Raw genomic sequence first — 15512 nt, 5'->3', positions numbered from 1 at the left:
ACCTAGCCAGACAACAAAAAATATAATGGGTCCAAGATGACAGCTTGTTTGCTATGTGCTCTTTATGAAATTGGCAGAATATAGTTGTTACATCTATGTCCTCTCAGAGGAAAACAAAAACAGGTTTCATTTCTCCTTAAGGTGGGGCGAGGCTAATAAGGAAGTGAGTCACCAAAAAGATAAGGTTCAATTACCTCCACTAAAATCTGCATCAACAAGCATCAGAATCATACAGCGAGCCAAAAGGACCAACTTGAAAATAATACTCCGAATAGGATTCAAAAACATAGCCAATTTGCTCTTAATTTCCTAGGTTACCAACCTTAATTTAAATCGTTCGAAAAGTCTAAACCCATCTAACCCAAATTTCACGCTAAGTCGCTACATAACAAAGCACATCAACCTTATCTGACCAAGTTATATTTCTGACATTCAGGAAGGTTAACAAAACTTAAAGCCAATTAATTGCATTTTTTAAACTAACTTAGCATAACCTATGACCTCCGGGCACTAAGACTAAATCCGATGGCATCTCCTTGGCTCATGGAGGTTACTTACGAGCTGAACTACCCTGTGCCACAAGGGCAAGGTCCTCAACAGGAGGAAAACGAATGTAGCAGCTACAGTAACAATAATGACAATCGTTACTGCTAGCATGAACTACACAAATATCTAAACAAATGAGTTAAAGAAGGCATAACCTTGATATTTTAGACAAATATTGGGTAAATCTTATGTCATTTTCCAGCAAGAAAAGTTCAAAGTATCCCTCCTCTATTGTGACTATCAACACCATGTGAACAGGGAAGATTTCAAACCGACGCAAGTCACGCAACGAATAATTCGAAACACCAATCAACTTAGCATCTCTAATGGAGCCAAAACTACCCCACATGGCTTTTACCATTACAACTGAAACCCTCAATCTTCCTTATCCATAATTAACAATGACCAAAGATAATACTTGTAGAAGTTAGCAACAAATTTAGCCTCCACATAAATACATGTGACGAAAAACACGAACACATCAGAAGCAAAAGTGTCCACTGCACTTTTTTGTGGGACTGGAATGTTAAGAGTAATGCTTGTGGCAAAACAATGCCACCCAATTATTATCACTAAAAGGAATATATGGGACAGAGTATTTGAAATTTTAACAGGTCACTTCTGAATACAGAGTATTTGAAAACAATACCAAAATTTTAAAAATAACACGGAGCATTTAAAGGTCACATTTGACTTTAATGGACAATCATTCTAAATTTAATCCCAAGCCTAATAAAAACTATGCACTCGTATAAAATTACGATAGGAAAGGCTGGAGTAAATGAGTACGAAGTATTATTTAGGGTATCTTCATCACAAAACTTCAAAATGGCAGAATTTAATTTGTAAAGAATAAAGTATACAGCATCACATCCAATATCAAGAGAAATTAACAAAAGGAAAGCAAAGCCAATTAAAACCTTGAACATTACACAAGAGCAGAAACGAAATTACACGGTGTAAATTTTTAAAGAAAAAACAACAAAAACACCGAAAACAGAAAAAATATACTCCTAATAAAGAATCTTCACAGTACCTTCCACTATTCCAAACTTATGATAAAACAATAGATTGAATTCACATGATCCACAAATAATGGCAATATACACGTCGGACATACGTGTGAATGTGTAATTCACAGGTGCACATGACAGTTGACAATTACTATGGAATACAGAGGGAGTATAAGTTAAGGTAATGTTCAATTCACCATATACTCCATTGGCTGATGTGATCTAATTTTCTAATTCAACTTAAACTTCATCTCAATTTATAAAAAAAGAATTAAGATGTCAACATTGTATTAATGCGCATTTTTTAATAATAAATTTACATAATTTTTTTTATGGAAAAATCTAATATATTAAGCTTAAATAATCCGATCTAATCATAAATTAAGATACAAGTACAACTTATTTTTTGAGTTCTTGAACAGGTAACTAGGTAAGTGAATTCAACAATAACTAAAGTATTACTCCATATTAGTAAACCTAACCAAAAAAAATGCATTAATAGTAAATTAGTAACTGGGTAACAAGGCAATCATTCCCAGCCTGGCTTCTAATAATTACCAAATCTTCTTAAAAAAAACCTAAAATAGTAATAAAGTGCACTCAATATATTAAAAACTCCAAACCCGGATAACTTTAGTGATTAAACGAGTGGTTAAGATTTACACATAAAAAATGGCCACTAAAAATCACTAAATAACTCATGTACTTGTATAATAATTTCGGATCCCCATATTTTATGATAAGGTTGAAAGTAGATCCGCGTAGAAGCTGACTTGGAAAAACTAAGCTGACTAATCTCGATTTTCTGCGCTTTTTCTAAGTATTTTATACAATGGGCCCTAGCTTGGCAAATAAAGGTAGGATTCGCCTTATAAATAGTGCGCTTAAATCATCATTTTTCCTTCATCTTTCTTTCTTCATCCTTAAGAACTCATTTTCACAACCATTAAAAATGACTTTAACTCTACGTTCTACAAATTCTTTCCTTAAGGGTCTCAGAAGCTTTAAAACTTCTGAAGAATTCCCAAATCTCGTATGTATTGCACGAATCAGACCTTCATATCATGTTCGGGCTATCAGTTCCTTACAGGCAGAGCATTTTACGCCTGAAAAGATGGTGTTAGAAGGCAGGTGTAGTGATAAATGGGAGAAACTCCATGAATTGACAGGTCATCATCACACAAATGCTTCGAAGGTGCCGGTGTTTGTGATGCTTCCTTTAGACACTATATCTACTGGTGGAAGCTTAAACAAGCCACGGGCAATGAACGCCAGTCTGATGGCGCTAAAAACTGCTGGTGTTGAAGGAGTAATGGTAGACGCATGGTGGGGGTTGGTCGAAAAGGACGGACCTTTGAACTATAATTGGGATGGGTATGTTGAGCTAGTGCAGATGGTCCAAAGGCATGGTCTAAAGCTACAAGTAGTTATGTCTTTCCATCAATGTGGGGGAAACGTGGGAGACTCCTGCAGGTATGGAAATACTAATAATAATTGTGTTTCATTAGCTGTTCTTTTAGGATCATAGAAGATTATAGAAAACTCAATCATCTTAGACTAATTTTTTTGCAAATTTCAACTTGCAGTATTCCTTTACCCCCATGGGTACTAGAAGAAATCGACAACAACCCAGACCTTGTCTACACAGACAAATCAGGCAGGAGAAATCCAGAGTATATCTCCTTAGGCTGCGATTCACTGCCGGTGCTAAAAGGAAGAACACCCATTCAGGTCTACTCTGACTATATGAGGAGCTTCCGTGAGAAATTCAAAGATTATCTGGGCAAAGTTATAGTGGTAAGACTCGAAGCTACCTAGCACTTCCCCCCAAATCTATAAATTATTCAAATCACTAATTGGCTTTATATGAGCTAAAAAACCCCAATAAACTTATTCTGGAAACAAAACGAGTACAGATCCCACCTATCAGGTTATCAGTTAGGAAAACAATATGTAAATATATTCAGATAAAGGGATGATCCAATTGGCCAGATAAAAGAAGAATAAATATTATACTAAATCATTAAAAATATTAAATAAAGATAATTATTTTCTATAATATAAACAATGCAATACATGCCAAATATGCCACTATATGTGAGCAAAAAGAGACAGAGACAGAGAGATTCAAGGATTGCAAGACGCGTTTGAAGTCCAAAAATAATTGGGTCACACAAACCATATCTTGAATTCCTGATAATAATCAAGAAATATCTTCTGCTAGCTTTACTAATACAAATTCTATACTTATTGCAGGAAATTCAAGTAGGGATGGGACCATGTGGAGAGCTAAGATATCCATCTTACCCAGAAAGCAATGGCACTTGGAGATTTCCAGGGATTGGAGAGTTTCAGTGTTATGACAAGGTAAAATCTTAGACCGAGTCCTAGACCTACTATAATGTTACATATAACAGAAAGTAAAGGATATGCGAACACGATTAACATACCAATAATATATGTCGGACAACAGACTCATCTTCATTTTTCTTATATTCAAACAGTATATGAAAGCATCATTGCAAGCAGCAGCTGAGGCATGTGGACAGCAAGAATGGGGAAGAAATGGGCCGCATGATTCAGGCCAGTACCACCAGTATCCTGAAGACACAGGATTCTTTCGTAGAGAAGGAACATGGAAAACACCATATGGACAGTTCTTCCTAGAATGGTACAGTGCGAAACTAATTGAGCATGGTGAGAGCATTCTAGGAGCTGCTCATGGAATTTTTAAGGATACTGGGGCAAAATTGTCCGGGAAAGTAGCAGGAATTCATTGGCATTACAAAACCAGATCACATGCCGCTGAATTAACAGCTGGATATTATAATACAAGAGATAGAAATGGATACCTACCAATAGCTAGAATGTTTGCAAAGTATGAAGTTGTACTCAACTTTACATGCATGGAAATGAAGGATGGGGAGCAACCAGATCATGCAAACTGTTCTCCTGAAGGTCTAGTGCAGCAAGTAAAATTGGCAACTCAAACAGCTGGAGCTGAGCTTGCTGGTGAAAATGCTTTGGAGAGATATGATGCAAGTGCATTCGGGCAAGTTTTAGCAACCAGCAAGTCTCAAACGGGAAGTGGATTGAGTGCTTTTACATACTTAAGGATGAACAAAAGATTATTTGAAGGAGATAATTGGAGGCATTTGGTAGAGTTTGTGAAGAGCATGTCTGAAGGTGGTCAAAACGAGAGACACTCAACAAAAGACTTAAGCAGGACGGGCCTTTATGTAGGATTTTTAAAAGAGAAGAGCATTCAGAAAAATGAGCATGCTTTAGTATAAAATTGTACAAGCACTGCAGTAATTATTAGTGCAAACTAGCATACTCTTATACAACAAAAGGGTAAATATTGATCAAATAGTATAGAGCATGAATTTTACAATGTATGCATGTCAATTTCAAGGCAATTTCGTAAGATAAATAAGAGTGAAGCCTTATACATCCTATCTTCAAGTAGTATAGAGCACGAATTTACAATGTATCCATGTCAATTTCAAAAGATAAGTAAGAGTGAAGCCTTGTACATCCTAGCTTTCTTAGATAACTAAAGACAATAGAAACACAATGATCTAAGATGTCCTCAAGATAAAAAAGACCTAAAAATTCTTCCATTGCCATGGCCATCCCGGCTATCAAAAGCACCCGAGTCAAATTATGCACTCAGAGATAAAATAAGACTTACTTCAGACCCATCTTTTCCAAGAGACTTGACACCAATCATCAACTTTTAGCCTAAAGTAACTTGACATTCCCCCTGAATAAGGTTTGCTAGGACAATTGTCTCATCCTTTACTTCCCTCAAATACTAGAACCTGCACAGCTTATTTTGATTTAGCCTCTTGAAAGTGCCAAGTACATTGTGAATCAAACAGATGTATTCGTTGAACCAATCTGCAACTAGTGAAATGTATATGATTTTCATTTAATCAAACAGCTAAAGCATTTAAGGGACTAGTCCAAAGATCATACAACACTTATCATGCCCCCATAGTTCAGACTTGCCACCATAATTGGAGGTTACAAACAAGGTATTAACTATATTCAAGTGTTCAGCCTTAAGTTAGGACCATTCCATGATTGGCAAAACAAGAAAAGTTCATCACTTGAAAACTTGTCCATCTACCTAAATCCCAAAGAACAATCTGTAAAACAAAACCATGCATGATCCTGGTCTTCTATGTGCGCCAACTGATTGCCAACGGCAGAACCTTGAGCAATGTTCCAACAGACTAACATCCTTTAATAGGACTTTATCTTGCCAAACCAAAGATGGATCTCATGACTCCTACGCCATATTATACACTAAGCAATACAACCTTAGTTTTAGGCTCATATCCGTATGCCTAAGTAACCTGATTGCTTACTAGAGCGAGTGGCCTTCTCATTAAAAAAAAAAAAATAGAGAATCTCCCAAAACTATAATCAATGAGCAACAGCTGGAATCGGAAATAGAAGTAGCAAACCTCATCCAGGAATTATACCAAAAGGCTAAACACAGTAATCACTCAGAATAAGTAACAAGAGAGACTCCAGGGTCTTCTCTAGCTCAATCATTTGTAAGAAATTACTTCAACGTATTCCATGTCTCCGAAGAAACAGCAAAGCCAACGACAACGATAACAATAACAATAACAATAACAATAACAATAACAATCAGTCAATCACACATATAATGAGGAGAAGCAATCAAAAATGAACTCAGCGCTAGAATTGAAAATCAGCAGTAATTCAACAACAAATTAAGAGCTAATAAATTGAATTCAAAATCAGGATTTAGTGTATTAATTCATCAAAGCAATAGTTTTACAAAAACAACAACTACAAAGAGGAGAGAGAAAGTACAGAATCAAGATTGAGGAGGAGTAGGCGAAGAGGCGGAATTGGAATTAGAGCGACGAAGATCATCAATGAGACTACCAAGCTCTTTGCGAGCTGATTCTCTTCCAAACATGAAACCATACCTAGTTGATTCCACCAAAATTATTCAAATTTTTCAGCAAAAATTGATCGAAAAACAAATTGGCAGCCATTGATGAGGAAATTGGAGGAGAGAGAAAGTAGAAATTACCAGAAGGATACGGCGGAGAAGAGGCCGGCGGTTGCGACGGTGTGGAGAAGAGTGAATTTTCTCTCCATTGTTGATTGTGTTTCGGGTGAAAACAATGGGACCTTGCCGAAGGTCCTATAAAGTGGTGAAGACTGGATTCGGTCCAAGTGATGTTGGGCCGACGGTTTCCTGCACAGCAAACACACGTAAACTAGCCTCGGGGGTGTCGCCGAGGAAGGCCCCTCCGATGCTAAAGTCAGTACAATGTGTAGAGAGAGAAAGCTATGCAAGAGAATTAATTGCTTGAGGCTTTGTGTGAATGAATGTACAAATGTAATATTGATGGCTTCTATACCTTTGCATATATGGAGAATGTGGGCCTTGGCCCAGTTGACTTGCCTTGTGGACTGATCTTGACTTTAGCACAATTGGAGAGTTGAACCTTGACCTTGGGCTTTTAATTGGATCGTTTGATGACTGGGCCCAATTGGACTAAATTGGACCCAAACAACTTGCCCCCCAGACCCGACTTGGAAGGATGACGGGTCGGGTTTGATTAATCAGAAAAAGGAGGGAAGCAAATGATTTAACTAATCCAAAAAATTTGAATTTAAACCGTAATTAATGAAATAACGACGGTTGGTCGAATAATTGTGGAAGTTGGACGGATAATGGGCGGTTTAATCACGAGATCGTGTGTTTAACGGTTACTTACTGGGGTATTTAAGAGAAATCAAAGCACGGACTCCCAAAATTCCCATTTCTGGAAATATAATCAAAGAAGCGCACTGCCTCTCCTCATTTCTCCGCAGACACAACCCAGAATTTTCGAGAGAACCCAAGAACCCGCGTCAAAACTTCGCAAATTCCCCGAGCATTAAGCTTAGAAACTGAGACTCGTCGCTACCAATTCGTAAATCGGCAACTTTCGCTTCAGATTAAGGTAATTTCCTTTGATTTTAGTTTATTTTTCTTCGAATTCGAACTCTTTTTCCTTCCTTTTCGACTTTTCTTCGAAACTCAACAATGGTGAGGGAAGTTAGAGGTAGGGCCCGTGCTCCAAGAAGAGCAAGGCAGAATCCCGATCCTAGGAACAGGACTGGGACCTGGAATGGACAGAGGGTGGAGTCTGACCCTGCTGAAGGGATTAGGGCGACTCCAATTTCTTCGGCTCCTCCTCAGGGAACGGAGGGGCCGAGCGTCTCTGGGCGGAACGACGAAGTTCCCGCCATCCTTTGGGATATCCTTCCTGGATTTTCAGAGTGGGAGGATGCCGAAGCAGCTTCGGCCATGATAAAGAACTGCCCCTACTCGTGGTGGGTAGAGAATGCTGAACAGTATCGGTTTGCCGAGCAGATTGAGTTGCATTACGGCATCCTTGAAGCTGATGGGTATTGGTGCCGAATGCCTGTGGCATCCGATAGAATTCATCGTCCACCCCCGGGGTATGTGGGGGTGTACACAAGACAACTTCAGTATGGGCTGAGGTTCCCTTTGGATGTGTTCGTCCGAGACTTGCTGATCCACTATAATATTTCCCTATGTCAGCTAACTCCCGTTAGCATCCGAAGGGTGATGACGTACTTATGGGTCTGCAAGTTCTTCAGGTATGTGTCGAACCTGCACTACTTCAAAAAGCTCCATCGGCTAGTGCCAAATATTCAAAGTGGGCACGGAGATCACGGTTCTGGGTGGTACCGGATTGAGTCTCGGCCCCAGTACCTAACCATGTGGCCGAACGACTCTTCAGACAAGGACTGGAGAGGTCAATGGATTTGGGTTAGGGCGCCCACGGACCCGGACCACCCTTGCGTCTTCAGCGCTCCCAGGTATCTTGCTGAGCCTGATCCCGACATGGGAAGCTTAGGTCCCCCCGAGGATAACGGCCCAGATCCGAACCTTAATCAACTGAACATCTTCGGCAAGCTGCCGAACCGGGGGGGCAGCGGCCGAATGAAGCATATCCCGGAGACTTGGCTCCCCGATACGCATTATGTCTTCCAAGAGAACATGTTAGCAGCTGTCGGCCTCAGACGAAAGTTTAGGGATGGTAAGCTTCTTCGGCTGGGGCCGAGGCCTTTTAATTATCTCTTTTTCTCTGTTTTCGCTTTGCACTTCTCTGCTGTGTCAACCCAGCTGAACTAATCTTTTTCCTCTTCTTTTTCAGAGCGGGACGAGACCAACGTCGGCATTAATTACGATCGTCTCGGCGTCAACCGAGAACGAGTTGTAATTGATCGGGCCCCTTCTATCACTGAATCGAAGCATAGGGAAGTTCATCTAGACTCTTCCCATTTCCAAATTGAGGTTGTTGCTCTATATCAGAGGCAGAAGCCTTGGTGGAAGAAGAGGGATCCCTGGTTTCAGCTGTTAGACGAAGAAGCTGAAGCTGCCCGTACAGCCGAAGAGGTTGCACGGGTTATTGAAGCTTGTGAAGGATGAGAAGGGTCCTCCAGGGCTGCTGAAGAAGAAGCTGCAGCTAGGGCAGCTGAAGAAGACGAGGCTTTGCTGAAGACCTCGGTGAGCTTTTTGGACTTAGCTTTTCAGCTTTGTTGTTGTGTTTTTTTTTTTTTTTTTTTACTACTCATATTCTTCATCCCCCCCCCCCCTGTCTTTTTCAGTCTGAAAAGAGTAATAGACAGGGAAAGCCCCTGCTCGTCCCGAAGATCAGGTACAAGAAGAGTCTGAAGAGTCAGACATGGACGAGCAGCCTCTTCAGAAAAGGCGACGAAGAATGGCCATCATCGGCCCGCATGACTTTCAGAGGAGGCCGATGACTATCGGCATCGAGATAAGGGAACCTGAGGAAGGCTGTGGATCGCCGAGGGCTCCCCGGCCGCCCCCTCAATCACCTCCGAAGACCCCTCCGCCACCTCCCGAGGTGGAGGTGGATAAAAAAACTCCCGATCCTAAGGGAGGGGTCCAAGAGGAAGTTCAAGAGAGTGCCGCTGAGCACAGAGCTGAGGATGCTGTGATGCCCGATGCTGAGGGTTTCACAGCTGACATTGCAAGAGAGGTTGAGGCTTTCGTCCTCACACCTGAAGAAGAAGCAGAAGTCATAATAATTGACTCTGCTGAGAAGAAGGAGGATGCCGAGCCATCCAAGACTCAAGAAGCTCCATCGTCATCCTTCCCTTCCTTCCAGACGATGCAGTCTGGAGAAATGGGTTTCTCGGCCCCCCGAATGCCAATCCCGGATCACATCTGGGACCTCATATGGGGCCAGAACCGAGAAGGTGCTGCAGCCTACTTCGGCGATTTTGCTGGCATGTCCGAAGTAGATAGGGCAAGGATCTGGTCGCTGAAGGCCACTGCTGGGATGGGCGAATCCAACAGATCAGTTCCGGACCCAGCCAGGTCTAACCAGCTGCTGATGATGCAGGTAAATCTCCTTGCCTTTATCTCTTTTTCAATTCAGCCCTTCAGTTCAGTTTTATTTTTTTTTGCTGACTTGTGCTCCTGTTTCCAGTTCGTGCACAATCAGACTCTCATTGTAGAGCTGATAGATACCCTACAAGATAGGGTAGATGCCGCTGAGTACGACAAGAAAGTGGCTGAGGAGGAGTTGAAGCTTGCTAAGCTGAAGCAAGTAGCGGCTGAAGAGAAGCAGCAGAAGGGTGAAGAGTATGAAAAGAAAGCTGCTGAAGCCCTTCAGACCTTCTGCGATGCTATGGAGAAGGAAGTTTTTCCCCCACTGATGGAAGGGGAAAAATTCCTTCAGGAGCACATGGGAGTGGACATCTCCAAGTTTAGGGCTGCCATTGGGAGCCGAATCCAAGAAGGAGCTGCTGCACAAGCTGAAGTGCAGCAAAAGCTGGAGGCTCTTGAAGCCAGTAGAATGGCTGCTGAAGAGGTGCTCCAAGCTCGAAATGTCCAACTCTCAGAGGCTGCTACTGCTGCTGAAGCTCAGAGAGCTAAGCTCCAAGAGGTTGAGGATTAGCTGAAGGCCAAAGAAGACGAACTGACCCAGGCTCAGACTGAGGCTTCCCAAGTTCAGCAGGAGCTGAACGAGCAGAAAGAGTCTTCCTCCAAGCTCGCTGACGAGCTGAAGAAATCCAAGGAAGACTTGGAGGAGAAAAAGAAGAAGTTGGCTGATGCTGAGGCTCTACTCAAGTTCCGTATCTACACCCAAGGAGAGTATGAAATGGGTTTCAGAAACAGGTTCAGAGTGTGCCGAAGGGTCTGCCTACATGCTGAGCCGAAGCTAGACTGGTCCAAATGTGCTGAATGGGTCCAGGATCCCGAAGACCCTCACATGAAGTATGCAACTCCAATCGAAGCTGAAATCCTTGAGGCTGAGGAAGCCGAAGAAGAAGCTGAGAGAAAGGAGTTGGAGGCTGAACAGAGGGAAAGGGAAGCTCAGCTGAGTGCAAAGCCTGCTTCTTCTGCTGCTGGGGCTGAGGCCACCATGGGGCCCAACAATGCTGATCAGTCTGATCCTCGGGCTGAAGCATAGGAACTCGGGCAGTCGTCTTCAGAATCTTGCGGTTCATCGTGCGCTCAACTTTAGACTTGCCGCTTTCTGGATTTTTTGCCTTGTTTTTTGCTTCAGCTTGCCTTGTCGTACAAAATGCTTTTCTTGTTTTATATATGTACCTCGGCAGCTGTAATTTTCCGCTTGTGGGCGGCTGCCGATGCTTTAATATGTCCTTTAAACATTTGAACTTGTAGCTCACTTTCTGAGCATTGCTCTCATTAATCTGATGCTTTTCCTTCAATTGCTTTGTCTTATTCTGCATGCTTTACTGTTTCTGAGCTTGAGAAATTTGCTAAGTACAAAGCTTTCGGCTTGAGGAATTCTGCTGAAGAGAAACTTGCACTGAGAGTACCTCTTGTCCCCCCCCCCCCAGAAATCTGAAGACTTCGAGTCTTTGGATTGCTGAGTTGGGTTTTCCTTGATTTTCTGTTTATCTTGTAAAAATGGATATCCGAAACACAGGGCCAACTGAGGGAAATGTTTCGGATAATGGCTTTCTGGGATACAAGGCTCAGTTTAGGCAATATCCCGGACTTGTCCATGGACTCATGTCTTTAGAGAACAAGTCTTACTGAAGTTTGACTTCAGCTGAAAGACCGGTGTTCTTTAAAAAGACGAATTCGTCAGCAATCTGAAACCCAGTTGTCTGGAGGCGATGGTTTCAGACGGGGCTGAATAAAAAATTTCTAACAGTTGTTGTTGTCCTTGACTTTCTGTCTATCTTTTGAAAATGGATACCCGAAACACAAGGCCAACTGAAGGCAATGTTTCGGATAATGGCTTTCTGGGATACAAGGCTCAGTTAAGGCAATATCCCAGACTCGTCCATGGACTCATGTCTTTAGAGAACAAGTCTTACTGAAGTTTGACTTCAGCTGAATAAAAACCCTTAAAGAGTAGATAGAATAAAGAAAACTTGAAAGAACAAAAAGTTGCAAATATTTATAGAAATGGTGGATCTGAGGCCTTTCATTAATGATTCAAAATGTACTTACAAAGATTGTTCTGCCCCGAAGGGTTTACACATGATATTTCTTAAGTACATCAGCATTCCAGTGATTTTTCAACTCAGTTCCATCCAACTGCCGAAGTCGGTATGTTCCTGGCTGAAGTTCATCATAGACTTCATAGGGTCCCTCCCAGGCTGCTGAGAGTTTCCCGTGAATTCTGTTTTTCTGCACTGCAGCAGCATTCCGAAGGACGAGGTCTCCAATTTTGAGAGGCCTCGCTTGGACTCTTCGGTTGTAAAATTTGCTGATTCTCTGCTTGTATGCAGTCATTCTGACTCGGGCTGAGTCTCTCACTTCATCAAGAAAATCGAGGGATTCTCTCATTAGGTACTCATTCTTAGCCGAGAAGTGGTGCACTCGCAGGCTCTCTGTGCCGATCTCCACGGGGAGAACGGCTTCGGCGCCATACACCAATTCGAAGGGTGTGTGGCCTGTTGCCTCTTTTTCGGTTGTCCGAAGAGACCAGAGGGTTCCTGGGAGCTCCTCCAGCCACTTGGACTTTTGATCTTCCACCCTCTTTTTGAGGGCGTTCAGGATCTGTTTATTTGCAGCTTCGGCTTGTCCGTTACTTTGCGGATGGCATACCGCTGAATATGCCAGTTTGATGCCGAACTGATCTGTATACCGCTTCAGCGGTAAGTTATCGAATTGCCTCCCATGATCGAAGACAAATACTCTCGGGATGCCGAAACGAGTGATGATATTCTGCCAGATAAATTTTCTGACAGTTTGCTCTGTAATGTTCGAGGCTGCTTCGGCCTCGATCCATTTACTGAAATAGTCAACACCGACTATCAGCCATTTTTTCTGGTACACAGCATCCGGAAACGGGCCCAGTATATCAAGTCCCCATTGGGCGAATGGGAGCGGGTTCAGCACGGGCTGAAGCTCTTGGGCTGGCTGATGGATGACTGGTGCGAATTTTTGACATTTTTCACATTTTCTGACCAGTTCCTTAGCGTCTGAGATCATGGTAGGCCAGTAGTACCCCGCCCTTAATGCTTTGTGGGCCAAGGTTCTTCCCCCGATGTGGTTCCCACAGATGCCGAGGTGGATCTCCCGAAGGATGTAATCTGCATCTGTTGGTCCCACACATTTCAGCAATGGAGCTGAGAAGGATTTTCTCAGCAGCTCCCCGTTGAAGACAATGAACCTTGAACTGGTTTTCTTCAGCTTGGAGGCCAAGATTCTGTCTTCGGGAATTTCTCCTCGAAGCTTGAAAGCTAGGATGGGGTCCATCCAGCTGGGTTCTGGGTCGGCGCAGCACACCTCAGGTGCTTCGTCGACACTTCTTTCTCGGCGCATTTCCACATATACAGACCTGTTCAGCTCAGTGAGAGTCGAACTGGCGAGTTTGGAGAGTGCGTCGGCTTGAGCATTCTGACCCCTTGGGATCAGCTGAACTTCAAAAGTTCTCAGCTTTGCAATAACTAACTTGACCTTGGCAAGATAAGCTATCATAGAGGGCTCTTTGGCCTCGTAGCTGCCACCGATCTGATATGCAACTAGCTGAGAGTCTGTTTTCAGACAGACATGCTCGGCTTCCAGAGAGATGCACAATTCTAGTCCAGCGATTTCTGCCTCATATTCAGCTTCAATTTTCGAAGCCCTGAAAGAAAATTTTAGTGCATATTCAAAGGATTTTCCTTCGGGAGAGGTTATTACTACCCCTGCCCCCGAACCATTTACGGTGGAGGATCCATCCGTAAACACGGTCCAGATTTTCTTTTCATTGTCTAGCGTTTCTTGGTACGAGCATTCGGCCAAGAAGTCCGCTAGAGCCTGAGCCTTGATGGCTGCCCTCGGCTGGTAGCTGATGCTGAACTCGGTGAGCTCGAAAGCCCACTTGGCCAGTCTACCAGATTTTTCAACTTTGCCGAGAAATTTTTCCAGCGGCTGATCAGTTAGGACCACTATCTGATGGCAATCAAAATAGGGCCTCAGCTTCCGAGCCGCTACCACCACTGCAAAGGCGACTTTCTCGAGCAGAGGGTAGCGAGTCTCGGCGTCCGTCAGAGTGTGACTGACGAAGTAGATCGGTTGCTGAATTTTATTATCCTCCTTTAGCAGCACTGCACTGATGGTGGCTGGGCTTACAGCCACGTACAGATACAAAGTCTCTCCCTCTACTGGGCTAGCCAGTGTTGGGAGTTGAGCCAAATGCTCCCGGAGCTGCTTGAAGGCTTCTTTTTGCTCTTCTTCCCAAACGAGCTCTTTTGTTTTTGGGAGTTTCAGAGCTTTGAAGAAAGGTAACCCCTTATCTGAAGCTCTAGAGATGAACCTCGAGAGGGCTGCCATTCTTCCGGTGAGCCGCTGAACATCCCGTTTTGTTTTCGGCTCAGGAAGATCGAGCGCTGCTTTGACTTTGGAGGGATTGGCATCAATCCCCCTTTTGCTGACCATGAACCCAAGGAACTTCCCTGACTTCACGCCGAAGACACACTTCTTCGGATTCAGCTTCATTTGATGCTTTCTTAAGGTGGCGAAGGTTTCAGCCAGGTCCTTAACATGGTCTTCAGATTTTTTGCTCTTAACGATTGAATCGTCCACATAAACTTCCATGTTCTGGCCTTTTTTATCAGCGAAAACTTGATCCACCAACCTTTGGTAAGTTGCCCCCGCATTTTTCAATCCGAAGGGCATCATTTTATAATTGTACACCCCGGCGTTCGTGACGAATGTCGTCTTTGCTCGATCGTCGGGTTGCATGAAGATCTGATGATACCCCGAGAATGCGTCCATGAAACTAAGCAAGGCATGGCCACTTGTCGAGTCAACTAGCTGGTCGATCCTCGGCAAGGGATAGAAATCCTTCGGACAAGCCTTATTTAGGTCCGTGAAGTCAACGCACATTCTCCAGGTACCATTGGCCTTCTGAACCATCACCACATTTGCCAGCCATTCTGGATATTGGCAAGGCTCGATGAAGCCTGCGTCCAGCAACTTTTTGACCTAGGCTGCGATGTCTCGGTTCTTATTTGCGGAGTAATTCCGCTTCTTTTGCTTAATTGGCCGACACGTTGGGTCAACATTAAGCTTATGGGAGATGAGGTCTGGACTTATCCCGGGCATATCAGCCGCCGAGAAAGCAAACACATCTCTGTTGTCCCGAAAGAGTTGAATAAGTTCACAACGGGTGTTCGGATCAAGATCCATCCCGATTGTTACACATTTCTCAGCGTCTCCTTCGGCCAACTCGACCGTTTCAGTCTGTTGGTCCATGTCCATTGCTGATGGACTGGACTCTTCACAATCTGGCCTGCTGTCTATGTCAGCAGGCGTCCCAGACTTTTTCTTCTTCGGCTGGCTCTCCGAGTCTTTCGGCTCAGATGAAGAGCTAGCCTTTTCCCTTTCTGGCCCTTTTTCTTTGGGCACAGAACCTTGGCCCGAAGCACTTAGGCCTTTCA

At 43.3% G+C, this 15512-nt stretch overlaps 2 protein-coding genes across 2 annotated transcripts in view; one reads left to right on the top strand and one right to left on the bottom strand.

Annotated features, from left to right (window-relative positions):
• Positions 1-2466: 2466 nt before the first annotated feature.
• LOC145593578 (beta-amylase 3, chloroplastic-like) lies at positions 2467-5012 on the top strand. Its single transcript, XM_081649851.1, has 4 exons — positions 2467-3032; positions 3146-3356; positions 3816-3926; positions 4064-5012. Exons 1-4 carry the CDS (start codon positions 2512-2514, stop codon positions 4850-4852), a joined length of 1632 nt encoding a protein of 543 aa, XP_081505977.1. The 5' UTR covers positions 2467-2511; the 3' UTR covers positions 4853-5012.
• Positions 5013-6257: 1245 nt separating this feature from the next.
• The window catches only part of LOC145593554 (pentatricopeptide repeat-containing protein At4g17616-like), a 113077-nt gene continuing 103822 nt past the window's right edge, over positions 6258-15512 (bottom strand). The window contains exons 3-4 of the mRNA XM_081649843.1: positions 6640-6717; positions 6258-6532 (exon numbers count right to left, since the gene is read on the bottom strand). Coding sequence (XP_081505969.1) covers positions 6418-6532; positions 6640-6717 — 193 coding nt within the window. The 3' untranslated portion in view covers positions 6258-6417. The remainder of the gene's footprint in view (positions 6533-6639; positions 6718-15512) is intronic.

This window comes from Chenopodium album, chromosome 2 (assembly GCF_948465745.1).
Source record: "Chenopodium album chromosome 2, dcCheAlbu1.1, whole genome shotgun sequence".
NCBI lineage: Eukaryota > Viridiplantae > Streptophyta > Magnoliopsida > Caryophyllales > Amaranthaceae > Chenopodium > Chenopodium album.
The sequence above is the reverse complement of the archived record's forward strand: the minus strand, read 5'-3'. Positions and strand labels throughout refer to the sequence as shown.